Raw genomic sequence first — 22001 nt, 5'->3', positions numbered from 1 at the left:
TCTTGGATTGTATGGGCTGACCGTAGTCGGAAAAGCAGGTGGGCACCCAGAGGTCAAACAGGGCTCCCAGCCTGGTTAGGCCTGGTGGGTAACCTACTGAAAGAGGCTGCCTGTCAGACCAGGAGGTGGGGCAAACGGGAGCAACACAGAATAGTAATGCTACATGTTACGTCTGAGTCTTTTAAAAGCAGTTTCCACATTATTGCATTTGACCCTAATCTCAGTGCTGTGATACGTCATGTCTACTTTCAGGCAAAGAAAGGTTGGATCTAAAGGACTGACTGGCCTGGCTGAAGTCCTGGAACAAACAGGCAGCAGGACTAGGATTCAAACAAAGGCCGTATCATTCCCAAGCCAGTGATTTCCACCCTGAAGAAGAGAAGAGAAAGAACACCGGACACAAAAAACTGCACAGCAAAATAGATAATCAAATACATGATTTAGTATCCAGGGAATCCTGCGAAATAATGTTGTAATTTGTGCTCAGTATACGAGGTATTCCATATCCTTCTGCGGTTTAGATGGGCGAAAGGCTATGGGAACTTTCAACACCAGTTTTGAAGACAGCTTCATTTTGGTGGGATTCTCAGATTGGCCGCAACTGGAGCCCATCCTGTTTGTCTTTATTTTGATTTTCTACTCCCTAACTCTCTTTGGCAACACCATGATCATCGCTCTCTCCTGGCTAGACCTTCGGCTGCACATACCCACGTACTTCTTTCTCTCCCACCTGTCCCTCCTGGACCTCTGCTTCACCACCAGCACCGTGCCCCAGCTCCTGGTCAACCTTTGCGGGGTTGACCGCACCATCACCGGTGGAGGGTGTGTGGCTCAGCTCTTCATCTACCTCGCCCTGGGCTCCACGGAGTGTGTGCTCCTGGTGGTGATGGCTTTTGACCGCTATGCTGCTGTCTGTCGTCCACTCCACTACATGGCCATCATGCACCCCCGTCTCTGCCAGACCCTGGCCATCACCTCCTGCGGGGCAGGTTTCATGAACTCTCTGATCCAGACAGGTCTCGCAATGGCCTTGCCTCTCTGTGGCCATCAGCTGAATCACTTCTTTTGTGAGATGCCTGTATTTCTGAAGCTGGCTTGTGCGGACACAGAAGGAACGGAGGCCAAGACGTTCGTGGCCCGAGTCATAATTGTGGTTGTTCCTGTAGCACTAATTCTAGGTTCCTATGTGCACATTGCTCGTGCAGTGCTGAGGGTCAAGTCAATGGCTGGGCGCAGAAAGGCTTTCGGGACTTGTGGGTGCCACCTCCTAGTAGTGTTCCTTTTTTATGGCTCGGCCATTTACACCTATCTCCAATCCATCCACAATTATTCTGAGAGTGAGGGAAAATTTGTTGCCCTTTTTTATACTATCATTACCCCTATTCTCAATCCTCTGATTTATACACTAAGAAACAAGGACGTGAAGGGTACTCTGTGGAAAGTACTATGGAGGGGCAGAGACTCAGGGTAGGAGATGAAAAAATGGGCAGTAAAATTTTCTGTAACAGCTCTTCAGTCATAGATCTTACCCTGTTCCTTGGAGGGCAGTTGGTCAGTAGGAAACAGCCCTCAGTCATCCTCAGAATTGATTTTTATTTTTGTTTTTTTAGTGGGACGGAGTTTCACTCTTGTTGACCGGGCTGGAGTACAGTGGCGCGATCTCGGCTCACTGCAACCTCAGATTCCTGGGTTCAAGTGATTCTCCTGCCTCAATCTCCTGAGTAGCTGGGATTACAGGCGCCTACCACCATGCCTGGCTAATTTTTGTATTTTTAGTAGACATGGAGTTTCACCATGTTGGCCAGGCTGGTCTCGAACTCCTGACCTCAGACAATCCACCCACCTTGGCCTCTCAAAGTGCTGGAATTACAGGCATGAACCACTGTGCCCAGCCGTCCTCAGAGTTTTAGTCCCTTCCTTGTTTAGAAACTGAACGTAGGGATCTCTTAGGACTCTTTCTTATTCAGTGTCTATGATCATTGTGCAGCCAGCAGTAAGTGCTGGTTTGTATCACAACTTTCCAAAGGAACGAGATTGAGAAGAGGTTGTATTGTGTCCAGTTATGGAGAGTGGGATGAGTTCTAGGCAAGCCTGAGAGTGATAGAAGACTTAACTGGGAATGACGATGCCTTTCCAAGGTCAATGACTCCCAGCGTGGTGCCATGCAGACGCACTGCGCCCGAAGGCAGACAGAGTGAGTTCCCCCTGCTCTTCTAAGCAACTGCGACCCTGCCGTGCACCCTCACATCTCAGGGCCCATTTCTAAGGTCTCTAACAGAGGTTATTCATGTCCGATATTTGCAGCACATAAGGAGATCATAAACAGAGGTGCTTCATGGAGCATGTAGAGTTTCAGGTTTGGATGCCATTTACACCCTTGAAGAAAAAGACAAAATCATCAGGGTGGCATTGAGTATAAGAAGCATTGACTCTTACTAGCTGCACCAGGAGTCTCTGTCATGCCGCTTGGTGCCATGGATAAGATATTTTCCATGCAAGAGAGAAGATAATAGAGAAGAAATGAACACACGAATAACGAGCCAAGAGGAACAGATATAGAAAAGAAGAAAGGATAAGGAGGAGTGACAACACTGAAAGCAACAGATTCCTGCAGAGGGGAGTGGTGGGAGGCTCAAGGAGCATGTGGCTAAAGTGTGAAGACAACGGGTACTGGAAGTTCCACCACTGCCACTTCATCCCACATACTTGGTTTCATATCAAAGTGTGGCATCCTTATTAATAAGCTTTCACAGTCTTGCTAAATTTCATGTTGAGGGAATAATCTTTTATTCCGATAACAATAACTAATATTTGTTTATATCTGAAAACCCTTTTTGCACAAAATGTTATTAGTCCTTACAGCTGTATTGTGAGAGTGAGTTTTGTTGTAGTCCCTATTTATTTCACAAGAAACTGAGGTTCAGAGGGTTGAAGTCACTCAAGTTCACATAGCAAATATGGGGTGAAGCTGAGATCTGGGTTTCTGAAACCCTAAATCCAACCCTTACTACAACACCCTCCTAATTCTCTTTTTCTGAAAGGACATTTTTAATAGGGAAAGATTGAATTTGGACAGAAGGGTGGCTGGAGAGAGAATCAAGTGTCAGCTTAGTGTACTTTCATAGTTTTGCTTTGGTTAATTCTGGCCAGGGTTCTAGACTCTTCTGAGTTACATATTCGTTGGTCAGAGGGCATATTTCTTTTCTTTGCACAAAGCTAATGTGTCCTGTAAAAACAGTTACCATTTATTGAACATTTACTATAGCTATATTCAAGCACAGTTCAGATACCATGCTATATAATATACATCACTGACACACTAAATTCTTACCATATGGAATGTAGGTACTATTTCCCTCCTTCCATTAGTTCTGCTGATCTAGAGACTGAAAGTTAGATAATCATTTTGGGTGATTTGCCTTAATTACCCCGGCACTAAATGGTGGGGCAGGATTTGAACCTGGCCTGTTTTATTCCAAATCCCACCCAAGTAGCCACTACTTCAAGACCAATTAAAAAATGTTTATTAGCTCAAGGAACTAACCTATAAATTGCCTGGAACAAATGATTTTTCTCCTGCATCCTTGTCTATCTAAGTCTAAATAATCCAAGTGTATACATTACCTAATGAAGAAAAGGAAACTATTTGAACGAGCAGGAATTTAATAAAATTGTTTTGTGGTTAATGTGTTCTTTTTTCATTTGGAAAGCAGAGATATAGCCTCCTAATTACATTAGAGGGAACATATCTCAGAGCTGAGCAATTTTAAGAGGTCACTGGTACAGTTGGGTACACACAGCCATTGCTCTCACAAGTCAGGTCTTGTGCCAGGCAAATGCCATCTCCACGGGAACCTATATCCCTTGCGCCTCCTTGGACCTTCTCATCCGTAACAGTGGCTAATTGATCATTAGAGATTTTTGTGTCCTCATAGCCCTCCCGGAGCCAGTGAGCGGTTCCAGGGTCCTTCAGTTGCCCATTTGAGAGAGGAAGTCAGAGGTGACTTCATGAATGGAACAGAATATAAGCACCTTGGCACCTTTGTCTGTTAGAGCCCAGCTGGCTGCCATTTAAACCTGCTGCCGTTTGTTCTTTACCTGCTAAACCACCTAAACAGAATTTTGAGCTAGAAATAATGATGCATGTAAGGCCTAAAACTGGGACATATTTATGGAAAGACAGGGAAATATCGGAGAAAAGAGATTGTGAGGATTGGTTCTCAAGAGAAAAAAATTAAATTGATGATTTCGTAGAGAAGAAAGAATAAGAACTTAGAGACATTTCAGTGAATATCAGGGAAAGCCATCTTTAAGAAACTCACACAACCAAGTCAATAGCAAACAGCTACATATTTCTCTCCAAGCTCTGTTTTAGTTGCATCTCATAGATTTTGGCATGTCGTGTCTGCATCTTCATTCATATCAAATTATTTTCAAAATTTCTTTGTGATTTCTTCTTTGCCCCGCTGATCATTTAAGAGTATATTGTTTAATTTCTACATATTGGTGACTTTTCCTAATTTCTTTCTGTTATTAATTTCTAATTTCGTTCCCTTTTGGTCAGAAAACACACTTTATACTATTTCAATCCTTTTACACTTATTGAAGTTTGTTTCGTGGTTCATCTTGGACAGTGTTGCAGGTGTATTTGGAATGAACATATTTTCTGTTGTCATTAGGTAGAATATTTGATAGATGTCTTAATTTAGGTCTAGTTGGTTCATAGTGTTGTTCGAATCTTCTATTCCTTGTTGATCTTCTGTTTAGTTGTTGTATTCATTATTGAAAATAAGGTATTGACATTATCTACTATTATTGTTGAATTGTCTACTTTCCCTATATGTCTGTCTGTTTTTACTTTATGTATCTTGTTAATAGGAGACATATGTTTATAATTGTTGTGTGTCTAATGAATTGGCCCTTTTATCATTATAAAATGTCTCTTTTTACCTCTAGTAACTTTTTTTTTGTTTTAAAGTCTATTTTGTTGGCTATAATTATAGCCATTCCAGCTTTCTCACAGCTGCTCTTGCATAATGTGTCTTTTTTCATCTGGAAACTTTTAATCTCTCTGTGTCTTTGAATCTAAAGTATGCCTCCTATAGACTGCATACAACTGCACATTTTAATCCAACTTTACAACCTCTCCCTTTTGATTAAAAGGTTTAATCCATTTATTGTTGTTATTGATAGAGGTGGATTTTGAAGCAAAGCTTTGGCATCTCCTAGATAACTACCCCTCTTTTAGTTTTCCTTTAAATTCTGGGATACATGTGCAGAATGGGCAGGTGGTTGCGTAGGTGCCCGTATGTCATGGTGGTGTCCTGCACCTGTCAACCCATCTTCTAGCTTTTAAGCCCTGCCTGCATTAGGTATTTGTCCTAATGTTCTCCCTCCCTTTGTCTCCCACCCCCGACAGGTCCTGGTGTGATGTTCCCCTTCCTGTGTCCACGTGTTCTCATGGTTCAATTCCCACTTATGAGTGAGAACATGTGGTATTTGCTTTTCTGTTCTTGTGTGAGTTTGCTGAGAACGATGGCTTCCAGCTTCATCCATGTCCCTGCAAAGGACAGGAACTCATCATTTTTAATGGCTGCGTAGTATTCCACGGTGAATATGTGCCACATTTTCTTTATCCAGTCTATCATTGATGGGCATTTGAGTTGGTTCCAAGTCTTTGCTATTGTGAATAGTGCTGCAGTAAACATATGTGTGCATGTGCCTTTATAGTAGAATGATTTATAATCCATTGGGTATATACCCAGTAATGGGACTGCTGGATCAAATGGTATTTCTGGTTCCAGATCCTTGAGGAATGGTCACACTGTCTTCCACAATGGTTGAACTAATTTCACTCTCACCAATAGTGTAAAAGTGTTTGTATTTCTCCACATCCCCGCCAGCATCTGTTGTTTCCTGACTTTTTAATGATCGCCATTCTAACTGGCTTGAGATGGTATCTCATTGTGGTTTTGATTTGCATTTATCTAATAACCAGCAATGATGAGCTTCTTTTCATATGTTTGTTAGCCATATAAGTGTCTTCTTTTGAGAAGTGTCTGTTCATACCCTTTGCCCACTTTTTGATGGAATTGTTTTTTTCTTTTAAATTTGTTTAAGTTCCTGATAGATTCTGGATATTAGCCCTTTGTCAGATGGGTAGATTGCAAAAATTTTCTCCCATTCTGTAGCTTGCCTGTTCACTCTGATGATAGCTTCTTTTGCTGTGCAGAGTTCTTTAGTTTAATTAGATCCCATTTGTCAATTTTGGCTTTGTTGCCATTGCTTTTGGTGTTTTAGACATGAAGTCTTGGCCTATGCCTATGTCCTGAATGGCATTTACCCAGGTTTTCCTCTAGGGTTTTTATGGTTTTGGGTTTTACATTTAAGTCTTTAATCCATCTTGAGTTAATTTTTATATAAAGTGTAAGGAAAAGGCCCAGTTTCTGTTTTCTGCATATCGCTAGCCAGTTTTCCCAGCAGCATTTATTAAATAGGGGATCCTTTCCCATTGCCTGTTTTTGTCAGGTTTGTCAAAGATCAGATGGTTGTAGATGTGTGGTGTTATTTTGGAGGTCTCTGTTCTGTTCCATTGGTCTATATATCTGTTTTGGTACCAGTACCACGCTGTTTTGGTTACTACAGCCTTGTAGTATAGTTTGAAATAAGGTAGCATGATGCCTCCAGCTTTGTTCTTTTTGCTTAGGATTGTCTTGGCTATGCGGGCTCTTTTTTGGTTCCATATGAAATTTAAGATAGTTTTTCCTAATTCTGCAAAGAAAGTCAGTGGTAGCTTGATGGGGATAGCATTGCATCTATAAATTACCTTGGCCTGTATGGCCATGTTCACGATATTGATTATTCCTATCCATGAGCGTGGAATGTTTTTCCATTTGTTCGTGTCCTCTCTTATTTTCTTGAGCAGTGGTTTGTAGTTCTCCTTGGAGAGGTCCTTCACATCCCTTGTAAGTTGTATTCTTAGGTATTTAATTTGCTTGTTAGCAATTGCGAATGGGAGTTCACTCATGATTTGGCTCTCTGCTTCTCTATTGTTGGTGCACAGGAATGCTTGTGATTTTTCCACATTGATTTTGTATCCTGAGACTTTGCTGAAGTTTCTTATCAGCTTAAGGAGTTTTGGGGCTGAGACAATGGGTTTTCTAAATATACAATCTCGCACCCACTGACTAACTCGTCCCAATGAGATGAACTAGGTACCTCAGTTGGAAATGCAGAAATCGCCTTCTGCATTGGTCTCACAGGGAGCTACAGACTGGGGCTATTTCTGTTTAGCCATCTTCGCCCCTCTCTCCGGCAAATGGATTTAAATACTGGAATGTGGCAAAATGAAAAGAAGATGATAGAGGAGATGAACACACCCATTAGGGAGGAAGAGGGAAGAGCAGGAATTCAAGCCTACCATGAAGTCAGAGTATTCAACATGAAAGACACAGGAGTCTGGGGGTGCACGAGGTTTAGAAGAGGACAGTGGTGGGGTGGGTAATATTCCACTAATAACGTGAATAAGATGAGCAGCACAAAACTAACAACACAAGAAAATAAGAAAAAGAACAACTGTAAGAGTTTCACAGGTACCAGTAGGCAGAAGCTGAAGGTGGGGTCAAGAAGAGAAGAATGGCGTGGAAGGAAGCAAAGTCGATGAAGCAGGGAGGGATGCAGTCACACCTGAGAAAGCTGGAGATCCCTGGGCTGAGCTGTCAGTCATCAGCAAGGCTCCCCGCCCTCAGGCTCTCCTGCTTCTTCCAAGAAACTTCCTGCTCCGTCTGGACTCTGCCTCCATGGCCCTCTCGGGGGCAGTTGGTTCTCCCAGACCACTTCATCAGTAAGGCCCTGGAGCTGGGGGAGTTTTCTACTGGCTTCTTTGATTCACTTGCAGATCAGTTTCCCACTGCCCTAGAGTGATGTCATGAGACCATTGTAGGTTCTAATGTTTTCATGCAATGCATGTAGAAAAATGACCCTCACGGGTTATTACATTGGCATAAATGCTTTATTATTATTTAAAATAGTTGTAAAGAATGTTAATTCTGACATGGCATGGTTATTGGCAAATACATAAAATATTTCTCATGTCTGTCATAATTGAACTTTGTGAAATACATATTTTTTCATTTCTCTAACATTTTTATTAACCTAAGAAGTCAAACTGTGATCATTACAAATACAATCTGCATCACAATGATAAAGATGTTAGAATCTTTTGTTCATTCTGTATTCAAAATCCAAAGTGTTTTTCACAGTCACAACACATCTCAATTGGAAAGTTCATTTTGATGAGATATTCTTGATGCCCATGTAGATTTCCTAAGAGTTACAGTCCCAAGATGACTTGAACACCAACTAATTTTCCAAACACACCATCAATTGTTCCGACAACTGAATCACTTTTTGGAAGTGAATTTACAGAGGAAAATCCCATCCCATTGCTGAGTTGCATCTAATTGTAAGAACGGGTCACAGTTTGTCTTTCTATTCACCCCTGCATGTTGTTAAAGTCCCTTGTAACTTTGGCGATGGTGAAGACAGGTGCTAGAAACTGTCACCCTTAGCTCTTGTCAACGTGAGTTCTCACTTCTCCAGACCAACTATCTTAGGGCGGGAAAGCCAGTGCCAGTGGTTTGCATTGATAATGAAACAATCAAACTGTTCTCCCTGCGGGTTGTGACATTTTGATTCCAACCAGCACTCACAGGTGTTCCAACTGCTTCACATTTTCTACAGCCCTTAGGATGGTCAGCCATTGTCACTGTGGCTTCTCTAATGGCTTCATGGTTGTATTCCAAGGTGTATTTGATGTGCATTTCTGCAGGGAAAGTGATGGTCAACACCTTTTGAAGTGTCTCCTTAGACCCCTTTGGGAAAGTGTCCATTTCAGTCTTTTGCAGATTTTTCTTCTTTCAAAAAAACTTTTATTTTAGGTTCAGGGGTACATGTGCAGGTTTGTTGTATAGGTAAATTGCGTGTCACGGGGGTGTTGCACGCAGATTATTTCATCACCCGGGTAATAAGCATAGTATCCCATCGGTAGTTTTTAATGCTCTCCCTCCTCCCACCCTCCGCAGTCAAGTAGGCCCAAGTGTCTGTTGTTCCCTTCTTTGTGTCCATGTGTTCTTAATGTTTAGCTGCCACTTCTAAGTGAGAACATGCGATATTTGTTATTCTGTTCCTGCAGGTTTACTTTGGATAATGGCCCTCAGCTCCATTTATGTTGCTGTAAAGGACATGATCTCATTCCTTTTTGGGGGTTGTGTAGTATTCCATGGTGTGTATGTACCACATTTTCTTTATCCAGTCTACCGTTGATGTGTATATAGGTTGATTCCATGTCTTCGTTATTGTGAATAGTGCTATGATGAACATATGCATGCAGGAGTCTTTATGGTAGAATGATTTCTGTTCCTTTGGGTATACACCCAATAATGGGATTGCTGGGTCAAATGGTAATTCTATTTTGAGTACTTTGAAAAATTGCCACACCGCTTTCGACAGTGGCTGAACTGATTTTACATTTCCACCAGCAGTATATAAACTTTCCCTTTTCTCTGCAACCTCGCCAGCATCTGTTATTTTCTGACTTTATAATAACAGCCATTCTGACTGGTGTGAAATGGTATCTTACTGTAGTTTTGCTTTGCATTTCTCTAATGATTAGCTATGTTGAGCATTTTCTCATATGCTTCTTGGCCACATATATTAATTCTTTTGAAAAGTATCTGTCTATAGCCTTTGCATACTTTTTTTTTCTTGTTCATTTGTTTAAATTTCCTATAGGTTCTGGATAGTAGACCTTTGCCAGATGCATAGTTTGTAAAAATTTTCTCCCGTTCTGTAGGTTGTCTGTTTACTCTGTTGGCAGTTTATTTTGCTATGCACTAGCTCTTAGTTTAATTAGACTCATTTGTCAATTTTTGTTTTTGTTGCAATTGCTTTTGCATCTCCATCATTAAATCTTTGTCAGGGCCTATGTCCACAATGGTATCTCCAAGGTTATCTTTCAGGGTTTTTATACCATACAGTTGGGTCTTGCCACTCTGTGCCTTTTACTTGGAGAATTTACCCTGTTTACATTCAAGGTTAATATTGATATGTGCAGATCTGAGCCAGTTATCATGTTGTTAGTTGATTATTGCGCAAACTTGGTTGTGTGGTTGCTTTTTAGTATCAATGGTCTGTGTACCTGAGTGTGCTTTGTGGTGGCTGGTAACAGTCTTTCCTTTCCATATTTATCACCCTCTTGAGGACCTCTTGTAAGGCAGGTCTGGTGGTAATGCATTCCCTTAGCATTTGTCTGAAAAGGCTCTTACATCTCCTTCACTTATGAAGTTTAGTTTGGCTGGATGTGAAGTGCTCGGTTGGAATTTTTTTCTAAGAATGCTAAATACGGAACCCTCCCGATATCTTTCGGCACGTAGCGTTTCTGTTGAAAGGTCTGCCGTTACCTTGATGGGGTTCCCCTTGTAGGTGATCTGCCCCTTCACTCTGACTTTAATACTCTTCATATATGAATATTTCAGTTCGCGCTGCTGGCGCGAGCACACACAGAAATGCGACAGCCCCACTTCTGCCAGAACCCCGCCACAGCCAGCACACATGCAGCCGCCCATGCTGCCATCCCAAGACACATAGTCATCAGAGTCTCCAAGGTCAAAGTAAAGAAAGTGTCATATCAATTGTTTTACTAATTGAAAACACACTTCCATCTTGTATCTTGATAAAAGGTTGACCTAATATGTTTTAAAATGGAAAATAATTATTGATCTCTATATTTTCTGCAGCTGTATGTGTGTGTGTATTTGTGTGTGTATGTGTGTGTGTATATGTGTTTGTCTTTGTATACGTGTGTGTTTGTGTGTTTTTGTATGTGTGTGCATGTCTGTTTCTGTATATATGTTGTGTAAATATGTGTGTGTGTATATGTTTGTGTGTGTTTATGTATCTTTGTGTACCTGTGTGTATGTTTGTATGTATATATCTTTCTGCAGGAAGGGGCTCATGTGGCAAATGTGGCCAGGGCCCAGGGAAGTCTTAATGCAGCCCTGGATGTGCTCACGCTTGAGGGGTCCTGGCATCCGCCTTGACCATGGCAGTGACTGACTCTGCCCCACCCAGGCTGGGTGTGAGGTGTGTCCACCCCTTTGCCAGCTTCTGCAGGAGGATGAAGGGATGGCGGGAACTGCTATGTGTGGAGCCCTTAGAGCCAGACCTCTCATGGCTGCACTGTGTCCCATCTACAGTGAGGAGACCAAGTCCTTGCAGATGTCAGGCGACTTTCCAGGGCCTTGTAGGTGCTGAGCACTGGGCTAGCACTGAATCTTGGTGGCCTCACTCTGAAGGTAAGGCAGAACCACAGCCCCTCCCCAGGCTGTCCAGGGCTCCTGTCGCCATGATTGGTGGACTCAGGGGGCACTTCACTCATATTCAGAAAAAGCCAGGAGGGACAGCTGGGGAAGCTCAGGTTTGGAGTGCAGCCCTGAGCTGACTCCTGCTCAGTGCGCTGCTGTCCTGTGTGTCCCGGGAAATCCTCGCCCTGCTCTGGAGGGTGGCAGTCGTGGCAACTCCTGCTTCAGGGGCTGTGGTGAGGATGGAGGCGCGGCTGTGCACAGAAGCATTCATCCCTCCTCCTCCTTTGCCCTCTGCTCAGAGGCCGCCTCAGAGACAGTCTCTACCTGTCTGAAGCTGTGCCCTGGGCTTTACAACCCCGTGTTTATGCCCTGCTGGGCCCTGTCTGGGTTCAGTGAAGCCTGGTTGTCTCTCTCCTTTGCGTGTTTGTTGTCATTCTCCCCATGACCCTGGGAGCTCCCTGAGGGCAGGCGGCTCCGTCTCTTCACTCTCCCCGCAGCGCCCCGAACATAGCAAGGCGATACCTGCATTTTTCTGTCTCCTCTCCCATTTCCATCACACTGATCTCTGCTGCTCTTCAACTTGCCAAGCACGTTCCCACCTTGGGGCCCAGGCCTCAGCTGTGTCTCCTGGACTGCTTTTTTGCCATGTTCTAGCAGGTCCCGGGTCTCTGCACTTGTGACCTCTTCTCCTGCTTTACTGTACTCCACTGCAGCAGCCACTAGGGCATGTCGAACGCTTGCTCATCAGCCACCGCTTCTGGAGGAAGGCCAGCTCGCTAAGGGCAGGGGCAAGGCTGGTCACTTCTGCCAGTTTGCCAAGGGCAGGGGCAAGGCCAGTCACTTCTGCCAGCTCGCCAAGGGCAGGGGCAAGGCCAGTCACTTCTGCCAGCTCGCTAAGGGCAGGGGCAAGGCCGGTCACTTCTGCCAGCTCGCCAAGGGCAGGGGCAAGGCCGGTCACTTCTGCCAGCTTCCTAAGGGCAGGGGCAAGGCCGGTCACTTCTGCCAGCTCACTAAGGGCAGGGGTGAGGCCGATCACTTCTGCAAAGGCAGCACCTGGCACAGCTGGCAGGATGAGGGGCACAATGAAACTCATTACAGAACTGGTGAATATGTGAAAACTCAATGACCCAGAATCAAATGCAATGGAGTTCTCAAAGAAGTGTTTTTGGGATGTCTTGCCTTTTAGACAAAAGAGATAGAAAGTAGGGTTGGAAGTGGGGGCACCCTTTAGGGCGGGGCAGGGGTGGGCAAAAGTGAATTTAGCTACATTTGGGGCCCCCTCTCCACTTTCCAGGAGGCCTCTGGTCCTAATCCCAGACTCCCCAGCAGGATGTGATAAAGATCTCAGCTCCCAGCGGAGACCCTCATCCTTTGTCCTGACCCACGGGGACAGACACAGTAATCCAGACTTTTTGGTATTTTTTGAAATATAAAGTTCTTTTACTCTAGGGCTTTCTAATGAGCTCTGAGTTAATGAGAACATGCAACCACCCAGAACGCTTGGGGCATTCTGGCTCACCCAGGGCTCACTAGTGATGACCTCTTACCTGTGCGTAAGGTACATTTGCCAAATGCCCCCACAAGGCCAATGACGGCTGGGGTCGGCCTTCACAGAGCCCACGCCCAGTGGACAGCCAGGTGACAGGCATTCATCGACTTCAGGGGGTGACCTGTAGGGGCTGAGGGGACTCTGTTGGGGGGTTCAGGTTGCTGGGGGAGGTGACAAAGGCTGCAGCTATGGAAGAAGTTTGCTGGGCAAGGCTTTATCTTCCAGGAGTTTCCACGAGGATCCTAAAAGCCAAAGGCTTCATGTGAAATACTTTCAGGCACAAAATTGTGGCATAAAAACCAACTATTGTAGAAAGGAGTGAATGTGGGGAACAAGCAGGATGCTGATGATAGGATGTAAAGAGGGCTCCTGTCACCCAGGGATGCAGGAAGTCCTGACACCTGGAGGACAGAGCTTCCCGCACTTGCTGGGAGACTGGGGGACCCTCCCGGATGATGTGGCATCTTAGTCAGGTCTCAACTCATAAGGAGCAGCTCACCTTGGAGTGACGGAGAGGAGCATTAGACAGAAGGATCAGAAGGCAGGGAAGTGTAACAGGACCCACGCTTTCAGGGAACAGCATTCAAAATAGGTGAGCAGTTGTGGGACACGAGGCTGATGCATCCGCCAGGGCATGGGTCCAGATAAAAGTGAGCAGGGTGAGAAGATATGATCCATGAGGCATTACATCTAAAAGTCATTTAACCTTTAGATCTAAAAGTTAAATGGACCTTTTAATCTAAAAGTTAAATGGAAGGTCCATTTAACTTTTAGATGGACCTGATCTGTTTAAGTTTCACATGGACCCATGGATCATATCTTCTCACCCTGCTCACTTTCCACTGGCAGAAATTCCCTGCCTAAAAACAAAAATATCTGGGGGCACCCCCAAGATGGCCGAACAGGAACAGCTCCAGCTTCCAGCTCCCAGCGTGAGCAACACAGAAGACGGGTGATTTCTGCATTTTCAACTGAGGTACCAGGTTCATCTCACTGGGCATGTCGAACAGTTGGCGCTGGTCCACGGGTGCAGCCCGACCAGTGAGAGCTGAAGCAGGGCAAAGCATTGTCTCACCTGGGAAGCACAAGGGGGAAGGGAATTCCTTTTCCCAGCCAAAGGAAATTGAGACACACAACACCTGGAAAATCGGGTAACTCCCACCCTAACACTGTGCTTTACCAAGGGTCTTAGCAAATGGCACACTAGGAGATTATATCCCACACCTGGCCCAGAGGGTCCCACACCCACGGAGCCTCCCTCATTGCTAGCACAGCAGTCTGAGATCTAACTGCAAGGTGGCAGTGAGGATGGGGGAGGTGTGCCTGCCATTGCTGAGGCTGAAGTAGGTAAGGAAAATTAAGGTAGAGGGAAATTTATAGCACTAAATGCCCATAAGAGAAAGCAGGAAAGATCTAAAATTGACACCCTAACATCACAATTAAAAGAACTAGAGAAGCAAGAGCAAACACATTCAAAAGCTAGCAGAAGGCAAGAAATAACTAAGATCAGAGCAGAACTGAAGGAGATAGAGACACAAAAAACCCTCCAAAAAATCAATGAATCCAGGGGCTGGTTTTTTGAAAAGATCAAGAAAATTGATAGACCGCAAGCAAGACTAATAAAGAAGAAAAGAGAGAAGAATCAAATAGATGCAATAAAAAATGATAAAGGGGATATCACCACTGACCCCACAGAAATACAAACTACCATCAGAGAATACTATAAACACCTCTACGCAAATAAACTAGAAAACCTAGAAGAAATGGATAATTTCCTGGACATTTACACTCTCCCAGGACTAAACCAAGAAGTTGAATCCCTGAATAGACCAATAGTAGGCTCTGAAATTGAGACAATAATTAATAATCTACCAACCAAAAAAAGTCCAGGACCAGACGGATTCACAGCCAAATTCTAACCAGAGGTACAAGGAGGAGTTGGTACCATTCTTTCTGAAACTATTCCAATCAATAGAAAAAGAGGGAATCCTCCCTAACTCATTTTATGAGGCCAACATCATCCTGATATCAAAGCCTCACAGAGATACAACAAAAAAAGAGAACTTTAGACCAATATCCCTAACGAACATTGATGCAAAAATCCTCAATAAAATACTGGCAAACTGAATATAGCAGCACATCAAAAAATTTATCCACCATGATCAAGTGGGCTTCATCCCTGGGATGCAAGGCTGGTTCAACATATGCAAATCAATAAACGTAATCCATCATATAAACAGAACCAAAGACAGAAACCACATGATTATCTCAATAGATGCAGAAAAGGCTTTTGACAAAATTCAACAGTCCTTCATGCTAAAAACTCTCAATAAATTTGGTATTGATGGAATGTATCTTGAAATAATAAGAGGTATTTATGACAAACCCACAGCCAATATCATACTGAATGGGCAAAAACTGGAAGCATTCCCTTTGAAAACTGGCACAAGACAGGGATGCCCTCTCTCACCACTCCTATTCAACATAGTGTTGGAAGTTCTGGCTAGGGCAATCAGGCAAGAGAAGGACATAAAGGGTATTCAGTTAGGAAAAGAAGAAGTCAAATTGTCCCTGTTTGCAGATGACATGATTGTGTATTTAGAAAATCCCATTGTTTCAGCCCAAAATCTCCTTAAGCTGGTAAACAACTTCAGCAAAGTCTCAGGATACAAAATCAATGTGCAAAAATCACAAGCATTCTTATACACCAATAATAGACAAACAGAGAGCCAAATCATGAATGAACTCCCATTCACAATAGCTTCAAAGAGAATAAAATACCTAGGAATCCAACTTACAAGGGATGTAAAGGACATCTTCAAGGAGAACTACAAACCACTGCTCAGTGAAATCAAACAGGACACAAACAAATGGAAGAACATACCATGCTCATGGATAGGAAGAATCAATATTGTGAAAATGGCCATACTGTGCAAGGTAATTTATAGACTCAATGCCATCCCCATTAAGCTACCAATGACTTTCTTCACAGATTTGGAAAAAACTACTTTAAAGTTCATATGGAACCAAAAAAGACCCCGCATTGCCAAGACAATCCTAAGCCAAAAGAACAAAGCTGGAGCAGCAAAAGAAACTACCATTAGAGTGAACAGGCAACCTACAGAATGGGAGAAAATTTTTGCAATCTATTCATCTGACAAAGGGCTAATATCCAGAACCTATAAAGAACTCAATCAAATTTACAAGAAAAAAACAAACAACCCCATCAAAAAGTGGGCAAAGGATATGAACAGACACTTCTCAAAAGAAGACATTCATACAGCCAACAGACACATGAAAAAATGCTCATCATCACTCGCCATCAGAGAAATGCAAATCAAAATCACAATGAGATACCATCTCACACCAGTTAGAATGGCAATCATTAAAAAATCAGGAAACAACAGGTGCTGGAGAGGATGTGGAGAAATAGGAACACTTTTACACTGTTAGTGGGACTGTAAACTAGTTCAACCATTGTGGAAAACAGTGTGGCAATTCCTCAAGGATCTAGAACTAGAAATACCATTTGACCAGCAATCCCATTACTGGGTATATATACAAAGGATTATAAGTCATGCTGCTATAAAGACACATGCACATGTATGTTTATTGCAGCACTATTCACAGTAGCAAAGACTTGGAATCAACCCAAATATCCATCAGTGACAGACTGGATTAAGAAAATGTGGCACATATACACCATGGAATACTATGCAGCCATAAAAAAGGATGAGTTCGTGTCCTTTGTAGGGACATGGATCCAGCTGGAAACCATCATTCTCAGCAAACTATCACAAGAACAGAAAACCAAATACCACATGTTCTCACTCATAGGTGGGAACTGAACAATGAGATCACTTGGACACAGGAAGGGGAACATCACACACTGGGTCCTATTGTGGGGAGCAGGGAGGGGAGAGGGATAGCATTAGGAGATATACCTAATGTAAATGACGAGTTAATGGGTGCAGCACACCAACATGGCACATGTATACATATGTAACAAACCTGCACGTTGTGCACATGTACCCTAGAACTTAAAGTATAATAAAAAAAGAAGAAAGAAAGAAAGAAAACTTACAGTACTCATTTTATAGACAAATGAAGGAAGGGTAAAGATTTTAAGTTGCCCTAAGCCACAGAACCCCATTTTTAACCATGGTATACTGTATCACACTATCCAACAGAGTTACTTACATGTATAAAAGTTTGTGGCCGGGCGCGGTGGATCAAGCCTGTAATCCCAGCACTTTGGGAGGCCGAGACGAGTGGATCATGAGGTCAGGAGATCAAGACCATCCTGGCTAACCCGGTGAAACCCCGTCTCTACTAAAAAATACAAAAAACTAGCCGGGCGAGGTGGCAGGCGCCTGTGGTCCCAGCTACTCCGGAGGCTGAGGCAGGAGAATGGCGTGAACCCGGGAGGCGGAGCTTGCAGTGAGCTGAGATCCGGCCACTGCACTCCAGCCTGGATGACAGAGCGAGACTCCGTCTCAAAAAAAAAAAAAAAAAAGTTTGTGCATTCTTTTAAAATTTTGTAAACATAAATAAATATGCTGTAGAAAGAGGCAACCTTGTGGAATGGACTGCAAGTCAGAGATTTCAATTCTGTCTCTTGGTTTTTTCACTGATTTACTGTGTGATCTAGGAAAGGTCATCTACTTCACAGGTCTCAGCCTCACATCCACAAAGTAACTGACCTCTGAAATATATTCTGACTTTAAATTTGTTTCTACTCTGGGTTTAGTTTCTGACTGGGATAGCCTGATCCCTTTGAAAGACAGACTATCAAAGTATAACAATTAGATGGCCTACGATATTATTTTGCTAAGATTTTTCACAAAACCCCATCATCATCAGAGATATGGTAGCTCCTGGAGAGAGAGCACACTCTTTGAGGGTTTGGAATGCCCAGTTTCCATCCTTGCTCCATCCCATACTGTGGGAGACACAAAGGGAGGAGGTAGGAAATTTCTGCAGAAACCCTTATGAAGGGATAACAGATCACCTGTACTTCTGCCTAACGTTCTTCACAGGATACAGTCAAACAATGGGAATCAGTCACAGAAGTCATGATTTTGATTTGTTTCCTAATCTAATGTATTCTGCAAACCATCATTTCTCTGTTTAATTCTACAGAGTATACTATATAATGTACATAAACAGTATACATTCAAAGACCCTAATGCACACATCACATAAAATATATATATATATATACACACACACACACACAGAATCTCAACTCATTACACAAAATTCAGCACCCTTTTATGATTGAAAAACACCAAAAATGCTTAAACAAGAAAAAAACTACTTCAACACAGTAAAGGTCATATTTTCTTTAAAAATCCACAGCAAACCTCATGAAACAACAGTGAAAAACCGTAGGCTTTTCCTCTGAGTCAGGAACAAGAGAAGGATGCCCAGTTTTGTCACTTCTATGCAATACAGGAAATTCTAGCCAGAGGAATCAGGCATAATAAATAAAGATATCCAAATTGCAAAGGAAAAAACAAAATATGCCTGTTTTCAAAAGATATAATCTGATATGTAGAAAACTCCAAGTAGTCTACAAAAACAACTGTCAGCATTAATAAATCAGCAAAGTTGCAGGATACAAAATCAACAAACAAATACTAGTTGAGTTTCTATACACAAACAATGAACAATTTAAAAATGAAATTAAGCAAACAATCCAAAAGAATAAAATAAATTGAAATAAACTTAACCAAGGAAGCAATGACTCATACACTGAAAACTACAAAACGATACCAAAAGAAATTTCAAAAGACATAAATAAATAAAAGGATCCCAATATTCATGAATTGCAAGACTTAACATTAAGATGTCAATACCACCCAAAGTTATTATAGGTTCAATGCAATCCATATTAAAATCCCAATGACTTTCTTTTCAGAAATTTAAAAACTCTATTATAGAATTCATGTGGAATCAGCTTGGTGCAGAGGCTCACGCCTGTAATTCCAGCACTTTGGGAGGCCAAGGTGGGCAGATCACAAGGTCAGGAGATCGAGACCATCCTGGCTAACACGGTGAAACCCCGTCTCTACTAAAAATACAAAAAAAATTAACTGGGCGTGGTGGCAGGCGCCTGTAATCCCAGCTACCTGGGAGGCTGAGGCAGGAGAATGGCGTGAACCTGGGAGGCAGAGCTTGCAGTAAGCCAAGATCGCACCATTGCACTCCAGCCTGGGTGACAGAGTAAGACTCCATCTCAAAAATAAAATAAAAATAAAAACAGCAATTTGGTGAAAATGCAGAGAATTTGGAACCCTTGTCCATTGCTGCTGGGAATGTAAAATAGTATAGCCACTGTAGAAAACATTCTTCTGCTGTGTTTTCAAAAAGTTAAACAGAAAACTATCATATGACCCAGTAATTCACTCCTTTTTTTTTTTTAAACTTTTTTTTTTAAACTTTTTTTAAAGTTTTTTTTTTTTAACTTTTTTTTTTTTTTTGAGACGGAGTCTCACTCTGTCATCCAGGCTGGAGTGCAATGGCACAACCTCTGCTCACTGCAACCTCCACTGCCTGGGTTCAAGTGAACCCAGCTGGATCCATGTCCCTACAAAGGACACGAACTCATCCTTTTCTATGGCTGCATAGTATGTATTTTTTTTGGTGAGGTATCTGTTCAGACCTTTTGCTGATTTTATTGGTGGTGGGTGGTGGTTTTTTTTTTTTTGCAATCTCTGCCTCCCAGCTTCAAGCAATTCTCCTGCCTCAGCCTCCCAAGTACCTGGGATTACAGGCACCCACCACCACAACTGGCTAATTTTTATATTTTTAGTAGAGATGGGGTTTCACCATGCTGGCCAGGCTGATCTTGAACTCCTGACCTCAAGTGATCTGCCTGCCTCGGCCTCTTGAAGTGCTGGGATTGCAGGCCTGAGCCACCGCGCCCCCATCTTCTGCCCATTTGAGACTCGGGTTGCTTCTTTATTTTTGAATTTGAAGAGTTCTTAGTATATTTTGGATACAAGTCATTTATCAGATAAATATTTTATAAATATTTTTTTCCAGTTGGTGGTTTGTCATTCTTTTTTTTTTTCTTGGAGACAGAGTTTTGCTCTTGTTGCCCAGGCTGGAGTGCAGTGGTGCGATCTCGGCTCACCGCAACTTCCGCCTCCCAGGTTCAAGTGATTCTCCTGCCTCAGCCATCCGAGTAACTCCTATTACATGCATGCGCCACCGCTCCCAGCTAATTTTTGTAATTTTAGTAGAGAGGGGGTTTCACCATGTTGGCCAGGCTGGTCTCAAAATTCTGACCTCAAGTAATCCGCCCACCTTGGCCTTCCAAAATGCTGGGATTACAGGTGTGAGCCACTGGCCCTGGCCAGCATTTCATTCCTTTTAAAGCTGAGTAACCATCTATTGTGAGCACACACTACATTCTGCTTATCCACGTTCGTCTGCTGTTGGATATCTGGGCTGCTTCCGCCTCTTGGTTACTGTGACTGATGCTAATATGAACCCTAACGTATGAATATCTATTCTAGTCACTACTTGCAATTCTTTTCAGTAAGTACTCAAAAGTGGAACTGGGCTGGGCGGTGGCTCACGCTTGTAATCCTAGCACTTTGGGAGGCCGAGGTGGGCAGATCACTTGAGGTCAGGAGTTCGAGACCAGCCTGACCAATATAGTGAAACCTCGTCTCTACTAAAAATACAAAAATTAGCTGGGCGTGGTGGCGTGCGCTTGTGGTCCCAGCTACTCAGGAGGACTAACATAATAAAGGAGGACTTGCCGGGCGCGGTGGCTCACGCCTGTAATCCCAGCACTTTGAGAGGCCTAGGCCAGCGGATTATGAGGTCAGGAGATCGAGACCATCCTGGCTAACACGGTGAAACCCTGTCTCTACTAAAAAAAAAAAAAAAAATACAAAAAATTAGCCGGGCGAGGTGACGGCGCCTGTAGTCCCAGCTACTCGGGAGGCTGAGGCAGGAGAATGGCCTGAACCCGGGAGGCGGAGCTTGCAGTGAGCCAAGATCGCGCCACTGCACTCCAGCCTGGGCGACAGAGCGAGACTCTGTTTCAAAATAAATAAATAAATAAATAAATTAATTAATTAAAATAAATAAATAAATAAAATAAAATAAAGGAGGACTTTGGTGAATGATAATGTACTGATACTGGCTCAGTAACTCGAATATGTACGGCACTCACGAAAGATGTTCGTAAAGAGAAAACTGAGGTGAGGGGTATATGGAAACTGTACTTTCAGCTCAATTTTTCTATAAACCTAGAACTGCTCAAAAAAGGCATATTAATTTTTTTAACATCCTAACAGAGGATCTGAGGATGGCAAACAAAGCCTGGGCAAAACATGGCAGAAAAAGCACAAAGTACAACAAAAAACAATTTTCTTTCCAGTAAGTTGTTATTGTTGCTCTCAGTACCTGCTACGGCCATTCTAGTTGGCGACTAAGATTTGCAGGTGGAAGGGAGAGGGGGTCAGGGGGAAGCTGGAGGATGGTCTGAAAGAGGGAGAGGGGAGCTGTTCAGGCAGAAGTGGGTTGGATCCTGACTCTACCACTCACTATGCGACCCTGGCAAAGAGACAAAATCCAGCCCCAATTACGGGGGTAAGGGAAGATTTTCATCAGTACCCACCGCTGCACTAGGGAAGAGTCCGGCCTGAGCTGGACTGAACTTGGATTTGTAGAGGTGACTTTGAGTTTCAAAGGGAGAATGAGGGAATAGGGAAGGGGTTGGGGGGTGCTCAGTAGAGTCAGGAAAGTGACAAATTGCAAAGGGTTGGTGTGAGCGCTGTTGGCCGCAGTGCTGCTCCCCATGTGGAAACTGTGGTCCTCCCAGAGGGAGGGGAGACAGAGACCTTGTCTCAGGTGCCAGCCGGAACAAACGGCATGGACTTTTCTCAGGCAGGCAGTTTAAGGGGCGCCGGGGCCATCTCAGGGGTGTGGCCTCCAGCGCTGGTAACGTCTAGTGTTTGTTCAAGTCTCCATGGGCCAAGCCTGAGGCCTGGGGGCGAACGGGGCTCAGAGTGGCCGGGCTGGAGTCGGCTCCAGGAGGTTCTTTGTCAACAGAGCGAGTTAACCGG

General features: G+C 43.4%; 1 protein-coding gene across 1 annotated transcript; it reads left to right on the top strand.

The window, feature by feature from the left end:
• Positions 1 to 500: 500 nt before the first annotated feature.
• On the top strand, positions 501 to 1546 carry LOC111527315 (olfactory receptor 2Y1). Its single transcript, XM_023193547.1, has one exon. It carries the CDS (start codon positions 536 to 538, stop codon positions 1469 to 1471), a length of 936 nt encoding a protein of 311 aa, XP_023049315.1. The 5' UTR covers positions 501 to 535; the 3' UTR covers positions 1472 to 1546.
• The last annotated feature ends 20455 nt before the right edge of the window (positions 1547 to 22001 follow it).

The sequence above is a fragment of the Piliocolobus tephrosceles genome, chromosome 4 (assembly GCF_002776525.5).
Source record: "Piliocolobus tephrosceles isolate RC106 chromosome 4, ASM277652v3, whole genome shotgun sequence".
NCBI classification, from domain to species: domain Eukaryota; kingdom Metazoa; phylum Chordata; class Mammalia; order Primates; family Cercopithecidae; genus Piliocolobus; species Piliocolobus tephrosceles.
This window is presented reverse-complemented; position numbering and strand designations above follow the sequence as displayed.

Coding starts and splice junctions, on each gene's coding strand:
- LOC111527315 (XM_023193547.1), top strand. CDS start 536: ATGGGAACTTTCAACACCAGTTTTGAAGACAGCTTCATTTTGGTGGGA.